The 9,924-nt window shown below is 38.1% G+C and overlaps 1 protein-coding gene across 1 annotated transcript in view; it reads right to left on the bottom strand.

The window, feature by feature from the left end:
* Positions 1–2,458: 2,458 nt before the first annotated feature.
* LOC127416917 (neuroserpin-like) overlaps positions 2,459–9,924 on the bottom strand; it is a 29,141-nt gene continuing 21,675 nt past the window's right edge. The window contains exons 2-9 of the mRNA XM_051656519.1: positions 9,250–9,519; positions 7,950–8,180; positions 6,722–6,916; positions 5,951–6,155; positions 5,086–5,195; positions 4,189–4,275; positions 3,692–3,781; positions 2,459–3,205 (exon numbers count right to left, since the gene is read on the bottom strand). Of these exons, the coding sequence (XP_051512479.1) occupies positions 3,132–3,205; positions 3,692–3,781; positions 4,189–4,275; positions 5,086–5,195; positions 5,951–6,155; positions 6,722–6,916; positions 7,950–8,180; positions 9,250–9,502 (1,245 nt within the window). The 5' untranslated portion in view covers positions 9,503–9,519 and the 3' untranslated portion in view covers positions 2,459–3,131. The remainder of the gene's footprint in view (positions 3,206–3,691; positions 3,782–4,188; positions 4,276–5,085; positions 5,196–5,950; positions 6,156–6,721; positions 6,917–7,949; positions 8,181–9,249; positions 9,520–9,924) is intronic.

Genomic DNA, 9,924 nt, shown 5'->3' with positions numbered 1-9,924 from the left:
AGAAATTGTATCCGCCAGGTCCCATTATTTTTCTCAGATAATTGTCAATAATCAAAGAAATCCCAGACAACTGGTTCATACCATTAACAAATTGCTCAAATATAATAGTTCCTCTATTGTGCCTGTTTCAACTCACCTTTGTAATAGATTTCCTAATTTTTTTCAGCACCAAGATTGACAATACTCGTAAATGCATTCTTTATACTCCTGTCTCATCTGCTTCTCCTCTTAGTATTTCTTATTTCTCTGGCACCTCTTTCTCAAATTTCTCCTCACTTGACCTGGTTTCTCTTGGTAATGAGGTATCACAAATGAAAGCTACGTCTTCCGGTTGATCCTATTCCAACTTGTTTGTTTAAATCATGTTTCGCCTCTTTGTGTCCTGTTGTCTTGAGCATAATAAATGACTCCCTGTGCACTGGTGTTGTTCCAGCAGCATTTAAAACTGCTGCTGTAACCCCTGTACCTAAAAAGACTAATATGGACTTGGACAATCTTAACAACTTTCGTCCCATTTCTAATCTTCCATTCCTTGCAAAAATTTTAGAATGAATTTTGGCTTCTCAATTATACACTCATCTCACTGTAAACAATCTTTTTGAGCCCCTTCAATCTGGCTTTTGCAAACTCCACAGCATTGAAACGGCAATAGTTAAGGTCACAAATGACTTGTTAATAGGTTTGGACTCTGGCTGTCTTTCAATTCTTATCCTTCTTGATCTCAGTGCTGCTTTTGACACTGTAGATCATTCTCTTTTACTCACTCGTCTTGAGACAGTTTTTTGGTGTTACTGATACTGTATTAAACTGGTTCAAGTCTTGAATCTCTCATCATCGGCAGTGTGTATCCTTCGGTGGATATACATTAGGTTTGATTAAATGTGGTGTTCCTCAGGGATCGAATTTGGGCCCCTTACTTTTTAGCATTTACATGTTTCCCCTTGGTCAACTCTTAAGATCTCTTGGTCTTAATTATCATTTTTACGCAGATGACACCCAGATTTACATCCATTCAAAACCTGGTGATCGTGTGGCAGTCGCCTTTCTTGCACAATGTATTACTAAGATAAAAAAATGAATGTCTCTAAATTTTCTTTGTCTCAACAGTGACAAGACTGTGGTTATGCTCATTAGTTCACCCCACCAGCTTCGTAAAGCTGATTCCTTAACCTGAAATATAGATGGCTCTGCTCTGGAGTTTCAAGCAAAATTGAAAATTTTGGGGGTGATATTTGTCAAGAATACTGTTAAAACATCATTCTTCCATCTCAGAAACATTGCAAGACTGCGCCCCATGTTATCTTTCTTGGTGGCTGAAAAACTGCTCAGTACTTTTGTATTTTCTCATATTGATTTTTGCAATGCTTTACTTGTTGGGGTCTCTAAATCTACCTTAAATAAGTTGCAGTATGTGCAAAATCTGCTGCAAGAATCTTGACTAGGACCAGGACAAGTGATCACATCACTCCTATCTTGGAGTCCTTGCACTGGCTCCCTGTTAAGTTTCGTGTAGACTTTAAAATTCTCATGCTTACCTACAAGGCTTTGCATGGTTTGGCCCCTCAATGCTTGTCTGAACTTTTAATCCCCTACACTCCAATGCGTGATCTCCGCTCCTTTGAATCTGTTTTCTTAACTGTTCCTCCTACTCGTCTACGTTCTGTCGGGTGACAGGGCCTTTTCTTCTGATTGCATGTTTTCTTTTTCTTTTTTGTATTTCAATGTATTTTTCTTTTTCTATTGTAAAGCGCTTTGAGATGCAACTTTTAAAGGTGCTATAGAAAATAAAGTTTTATTATTATTATTATCTTCCATAACAGCTATTTTAGATTTGTTTTGTTAGTTTCTCTGTCAGAACCTTATATTTTGCTTAAACTTTGAACCATCACTGCTTTGTTATTTCTTGCTTACAGTGTAACCTGTCTTTGGTGAACCTGTCTACTGCATCAGTTCATCAACTGCAAACTATCCTTCATTGTAAGTAATATAAACTATTTACTGTATTTGAGGGTTTATTGTTAGAGTATTCAATAAAGCTCTGATGGAATCCAGTTTAAGGTGGCAGCTGTGTTTTGGAACATTAACAATTTTAGCTGGTCCAAGCATGTTTAGGTGTCATCTGCCATCCGTTGTGCTGGTAGGCCATCTTGGTCAAGACCCTGTTGGAAAAAACGGCCGACCGACTGACCAACCAAAAACAACAGGTCATGGCAGCTTAATTTGGTCAAGCTTTTAGAACATGGTAGCTGGGTTGTTGCTTGCGATGTTCCAATTGCGATGTTCCAAAACACATTTACCACTTTAAAATGGTTTTAGATGGATTGTCCAGTAGGAAGTTTATTTCAGACATCAAAACATTTGGTAAAAATGTGCACAGACAGTGCATGTACAGTATTCTGTTTTTATTTGTGTCTAGGCCTGTATCTTGTAATTTCAACATTTCGGTCAATGAAATAGCAAAAAACGAAAGGTTGAAGACATTCATCTTTATTTCTGAAATAGAGAATACAGCTGGTATTTTTTATCACTATACCAAATGCACTCTCTCCCAGTCTGCCTGAGTCACCATGGCAACAGCGCTGCACTACCTGTACATTCACAACCTTTCATTAAATAAAAAACTCATATTTATATAATAAGGCATATTAGTATGTCAGCAGTACTTCAGCCATGTACTAAACCAAAAGTCATTCAGGGAGAAAAGGAATTAAATGATCATTAATGAGTCTACATTTAAAGAACTGCACACATTCTTGCAATAAATATCAACGTTTTTCTACGGAAAACACAATAGCAATTACACAAGAACACAGGAGCGAATGATGCTTGTGCCGAATAAGAGGTGTGATAAAACGTGTACATGGGATGGAGTGAGAATACGTTTAAATGGCAGCAAAGGCTGATATACCTCAAATATTTACAGCTCTGTTTTTCCTGGTGTGGTTAAAGCTTACAAGTATCAAAACACAATCACTTTTATAATATAAATATTCTGTTAATATAATATTTTCTCATGTGTTTAGAAAATCATGGCAACGAAATGAGTTACAACTGAGTTAACAAAAGTGACTTGTGGATCGTTGAAGATAAGAATTAACTCGGTTAAGTGTCACATTGCGATTGGTGGGATTTCACATGTCAAAGTTGTTGTCAAAGGGCTCGATGACTTCCGGGGTCATGACTCGGCCCATGAAAAGGATGGATCCTATGAGACAACAAAGGAAAAAATATTTAAAAAACTCATACATTTAAAATTTGTGAACGATCATATTTGACACAGTGGCTCAGCATATAGTATATATATATATATATATATATATATATATATATATATATATATATATATATATATATACACACATATATGTGTGTGTGTGTGTGTGTGTGTGTGTGTAAATACATATGTATATGTATATATGTATATACTGTATATACATACATACATTCATACACACACAAACACACACACACACACACACACACACGTACATATATATATATATATATATATATATATATATATATATATATATATATATATATTTCTTTAAAATAAATGTCACTTGGTTTCATATTTCATTGTCTTAAGCAATGACATTTTAGTGTGGCTTAAGCGTTAAAATACTTTTTGGGGTCACCGGGTTTCCTATCCTACATATTTCCATCATGGGCTTTTGAAGTTGGCATGTACCTGTTTTTCTGTTTCTAATGATGAAGAAGAAGGGGTGGTCTGCCATCACCTGAGGGTACAACACCAGCGTCCTCGTCAATGCGATCATACCTGCAGCAAAGAAAAAAAAAACTCATTATAATAAAGAACTGACATTAAAAGGTTTTAACTAACACCATATGATGACTTGGTCAACCTTATATGCTGTCATACACCCTAATTAAAATAACAGATATTGAACAGGTGGGGGCGCTTTTAGCATTTGCCAATGTACATGATTCTCCAAGCAATCTGCTGCAGTGAAATCCAAAAAAAGTGCTTAGAAATCAGACAAGAAAGAGCAAGACTGTACAGGCAAAGCAAAAGGTAAAAATGAGAAACCATGATAAAGAGGCTTGAAAAGGAGAAAAAATGAATCAGAAATGGCAAGAGATGAATGAAGCATGAAGGAAGAGAGAGAGAGAGAGAGAGAGAGTAAAATTATTAAAATGGATCATGTAAATAGAGTAGAACATCACCTGATCCGGCTGCCCCTTCAGCTCCTTCCTCTGTTACTTCCAAGTACGCTTTCTGCACTGCCTTACCGATAAACAGATCCTGTCCTTCTGTAGATAAACAAAGAAGACAAAAAATTAGAAAAGTATGAATATTCTAAGTATCTCCACACACTTTGAATTATTCATTTATTTATTGTCTGGTGTAATTTGGGATGCAGAGCAGAGTGGCTTTGCGTATAATGAACATACAGTACAGTTCATTCACAGACATAAAAGATTCAAGGGAAGTATATGTAATACTAAATGAAAAAATAAAAGTAAAAACAAAATAAGTTTTTGAGCATAAGCAACACAGACAAAAATATATTTTATAAAAATTGTATAAAATAAATGCTGAATTCGCATATAAACCAACTCTTTACAATAATAAAATAGTAAAAATGTAATAAAAAACATTCTTATTCATATCATTGTACATTTTCTCCGCAAAAATAAAATAACTGTTAAAAAAAATAATAATTCTGATTGGATGAGCTGCATTTAAAGCCGTTGTAAAAAGCCGATCAACACATTCTAGATTAATGTGCTAATTAATAATTATTTAAGAATGCTACAGTTTCTATATTGCTTGGCAACCGTAAACAGTTTAAAGTTACTTTTATTACTTTGCAGAGTAATAGTTTATTTTCATTATTATTATCACTATTAATACATTTAACTACAGTGTTTATTGAACATTGGGGTCTGCTTCACGCCTAAGAACACCTCTTAAAAGCACTGCAAGTCTTTTTGCTTTAATGACAACATCCTGTCCGTTAGCTGTCAATCATGTTTTGGAGGGCATCTGTGTGCATGTCTAGAATCCCGGAATGTTCTGATAGGTCAGTAGCTCTGAGGGGGGCATGCTTTATCGAGTACCTGCCATCTCAGCTGTCATGGCCGACAGATCAGCATCTTTGCTGAAGATGTTCTTGATGCCAAGCTGCTGCAGCGTGTCTCTCAGATCGATTTTCTGCTCCACCTTAAACCTACAAGAGAGAATACATATGAACAGGCCTAATGAGGATCAGCAAAGCTACCGCAGCAATTGCCAGACTAGACAGATTGTGGAAAAACTACTCCATCGGCTTTCCGACTACTTATTAGTACAAGCTTTTCAAGTCATTCGTTGTTTCCATTCTCCTTTACGGGTGCAAAGCATGGACCCTCCTGGCAGACACTGAGAAGAGAATCCAGGCTCACAAGACCAAGTGCCTGAGGAAGCTGCTCCTCATCTCTTATTTAGAACACAAGACAAATGAATTTGTGTCGAGCAGAATGAACACCCTGGATGGCCCTCAACTGTGGAATCAATTCAGCTGTATGGCCCTCAACTTCAGGCAACTGTGAAAAGAAACAAGCTGGCCTGGTTTGGGCATGTCACCCACTACAGCAGCCTTTCAAAGACAATCCTCCAAGGAAAAGTGGAAGGTGGGCGAAAGCGTGGACGACAAAGAGTCTTGATTCGATAACATCAAGGACTGGACATCCCTCTCCATGTAAGAGCTTCTGTCAACAGCCTCCAACAGACACGGCGGGAGGGCAATCTCAACTGCATTGTCCCTCATGTCTCCCCGATGGCCTGATGGGCCGAGGGACTGACATGACATGATATGAATCAACATTATGCTACAAATGCTGTCGATTGAGCTTATCTTGTTTAAGCCACACTTAAAATGTATGAATTTAAGTTCATTAGATAACAAAATATCAACGTCTTTAAATGACACATTTTAAATCTAACCTGGGCAGGTAGACCTCCACCTTCTGTCTCTTGACGTTGTTGGCCCATTCCTCCAGCAGCTGAGCTTTGATGATGGGCTCCAGAGAGGCCAGAGGAACCTCTTGACGGGGCAACACAATCATCATGCTCATGTCTTCACCTTCATAGAGCATCTCCAGAACCTGATACACTCCGCCAGCCTCTGTGGTGCCATCACTGAACTCTCCTGAGGATGAAGAATGTGGCGAGGTTAGTGTATTAAATGATAATGAAATCTACTGTATATCTGAGGTGATGCGAGGACTTTAGTATGACGTAGATGGACAACTGAATACTGAATGCTATGTGAAGTGACTATGAGTTCAGCTCTACTCAGTTGAAATTTAATCATTCATAATGTCAGTTTGGACTTGTCCTCCAGCCAGTTTCACAAAAAGCAATACTGCTTTTCACATGAACAACAACCTGAGAATGCAGACTCTAAAAACATCTCAGATCATTTCCGTTACTGTCTCTCCTTCTCTCGCACCATTTTTCTCACTTTTCACCTTCAGTTCTTCTACTGAGCAGTTACTCAGTTTGTTCTGTTTCTCTGCTTCTTCCAAATTCATCCAACCTTGTTCTGCCTATCTATCTATCTATCTATCTATCTATCTATCTATCTATCTATCCGTCCGTCCGTCCCTCCATCCATCCAACCAATCAACATTCAAACTTCAAGCTTTTAAAACTGTTTTAAGTTGTTTACAAGCAAACATTGTTGTTTTGAAGTGCCTTCACACATGCTCTTACCATAGTAAAAGTCTCCCTGTTGGTACATCATTAGGGTCTGAACTTCACTGCCATCGTCCTTGGTGAAGGAGAAAGTTCTTGTGTTTTCTGGTCTGAACAGATTCTTCCAGCTACCTCTGAAGTACACAGCATTCACCAGCATGATCATTGTAACACTGCTGAAGTCGTCCGCCGACACCAGGTTGTGGATCTTGCCTGGAATCCAAAAACAAACCCAAATACTGAAATAAACGTTGCACGCCTCCGTTTCGTCTCAGAACAGGAAAGATTGTATGATCACTTCAGTATCATAAAATGATCCCATATCAAAGCTCTGGGATTAGTGCTACTATCTGGGCTAAAGCCCCCCTGGGTATGAGGCACTTTTGGTTTTATTTTCTCCCAAAACACTACATAGCATCAAAAACTACCATTTTTCCTCAAAAAAACTTTTTTCTTGCTATCTCTAAAGTATTTGCATAAATTGACACATTTTTCCCTTTAACTATTACCCATACATCTACACTATATCACTACAACCCCCCAGATGGCCTTTTAACCCAAGTGTGGGGTAAAAGGCTCCCTCGCCACCTTAAAAAAAAAAAAAAAAAAGGCTCAGTTTAGGCTCAGTGGAAATATCGAACCAAAACCAAATGCAAATGTAACACAACTGTAACAACAAATGTTAAACAACGAATCATACTTTTAATCAAACATTTCAATAAAGACCATGTGATTTTTTTTTTTTTTTTTTACTTTTGTTGCTTTTAGTCCATGTCTATTACTGTAGCTTTGAGGCATTCTGTATGCAAGCATACTTCTAAAATATGACGAAACTGGACTCATTTTTAGTAAATTTTGGCCTTCATTTAAAATGTACAGTCTCTTCTTGCAAATTTTAATCCAGTAAAATGCTCTACAGAGTCTATGGACTGAGATTATTCCTCCCCCAAACACTACCTGCCTCTGACTAGCATAGCAATTTGCAAATTAGTTTATTGGTTATTTTAAACAAATGGATGAGGCTTATGATATGTCCTGAAACAAATTTCTGTTTCAAGAAGAAAACATGTCAATACAGAAAAGAAAACTGCACTCGTCAGGCCAATTCATGGGGTCATTTAGAGGTATCAACAGTTGTTAGTAACAGTCATAGAACAAGGACAATATTTCAACAAATCTGCTTAAAACTACAGCACAACAGGGCCATCTGAATCTATTCTTCATTCAGCAGTGTAAACAGACTTACTCTCAGTGTGGTTTTGGACCCAAGAGTTGATGTGTTCGGCCACGGCTGCTGACTCGCTGAAGTCCACCGTCTCCACCTCGGCTTTAAAGTACTTATTCATGAGATGAAGGAAGTCTTCGCTGAAGTGAACCCCTGTTTGTAGAAAGAGGGAATTGGCAAGCCGTACCACATACTGCTCTTCGTCTGTGGACAGGGCCTGAGTCAGGTTGCTCAACAGAGAGAATTCCTCATCTGGAACAGGGGGAGAGAATCAATCCCAATGGTAAATATGTAAGAAAATGCTTTTGTACCAAAGTAAACATTCCATTTAAAATCGAATATATGGGGGAATTTCACAAAACCTGTCAAGAACATGTCTGGGTCATATTTCACTCCAAATCAAAAGAAAGAATTAAGAAATTTCACATTACTGTAATGCCAAAAAAATATGATAAATTATTTAAATTGTAAAGTATTCATATATGATGGTATACTTTGTGTTGCCTTTAATTCGTGATGATTTAAATACACTCAATGAGCACTTATCAGGAACACTGTGGTCCTAATAAAGTGCCCGACTTGGTCTTCTGCTGTTGTTGCCCATCCACCTCAAGGTTCAACATGTTGTGCCTTCTGAGATGCTATTCTCCTCACTACAATTGTGGTAAACTGAGTTTTTGTTTTTGCCACCATTCTGAGCAAGCACAATCCCAGAAGATCAGCAGTTACAGAAATACTCAAACTAGCCTGTGTCACCACAATTGAAATAACTAAGATCACATTTTTTCCCCATTCTGATGGTTGATGTGAACATTAACTGAAGCTCCTGACCCGTATCTGCATGATTTTATGCATTGCACTGCTGCCACACAATTGGCTGATTAGATAATCACATGAATATGTAGGTGTACAGGTGTTCCTAATAAAGTGGTCACTGAGTGTAAATAAAATATAGCCGCAAGCAGCAATCATTGGGTCTGAGCAGTTTGGAAAAGTGGTGGAAATGACCAAAATTGGCAAATTTGAAAGAACAGATACTGTTGTTGGAAAATGAGCATACAATTCAAAATCTTAGAGCCACCTAGCATTGGATATTTACAAAATGTGGCATGTTTCTTCAGAGTGTCCTGCTGTCAATGTGTTCAAAGCAAATGAGAATGCAAAAATAATATTTGCTGTGGTCTTCCATTCACCACTATAGAAGTTAACTTCTGCGTTCCAAACCCATAAATGTGAAAAGGGTCAGTTGGACTCAAAAGTAAAGGGTTAAAACATCTCAGGTGACCCTCATGTACAGTACTATGCATTTAGATGCTTGTACCTTCTCTGAAATGGCTATAGCCCACAGCCTGTCTGATCTCCTCTAAAGAAGAGCCCCGGGCGCCCAGCTCCACCATGCCCAGAGCCAGAGCCACACTCAGTGGGGAGAAAATTATGTTCTCCTCCCCTCCTGTGATTTGAAGCTGGTGGTACAGTCTGACCGAGAACTCCGCTGTCACGTCCTCAGGAACGTCTGCCGCTAGGCAACCACTCCCCCGTAGCAACATCAGCAGCAAGAGTCCGAGCAGCAGCATGGTAAACGAGGGACAAGCTAATGGGAGAGAGAGGACACTAGTAAATGCAACTCTATGCGAATGAAAGGCATCACACTCTCCTGAGCATTAAAGAGCATTACAATGGAAAAAAGCATGTGCCATTGTTCTTTTGAAATGAAAGTGTTAAATATAGACAAACCAGCCGCCGCCCACCCAGACCATTTATGGAAACTAAGCTGTAAAAAACTGATGATTCAGAGTATACATATTTCACATGTTAAGAGGTTACAATTATAAGTACAGTTGGCAGGAAATCAAAATAGAAACTAGATAGGTATTTGTCAAGACAAGCTTTGATGTTGGCTTGACAAAGCCTTGTCTGAAAGTTTACTGGTTTTAAAAATGTGAAGACTGATTGTTATTCTGACATTACAGTAAGACAAACCACTAGATAGCCAGCA

The sequence above is a fragment of the Myxocyprinus asiaticus genome, chromosome 26, assembly GCF_019703515.2.
Source record: "Myxocyprinus asiaticus isolate MX2 ecotype Aquarium Trade chromosome 26, UBuf_Myxa_2, whole genome shotgun sequence".
In the NCBI taxonomy this organism is placed as follows: Eukaryota; Metazoa; Chordata; class Actinopteri; order Cypriniformes; family Catostomidae; genus Myxocyprinus; species Myxocyprinus asiaticus.
Note: the sequence above shows the minus strand (reverse complement) of the source record. Positions and strands in the feature narration are given on the sequence as shown.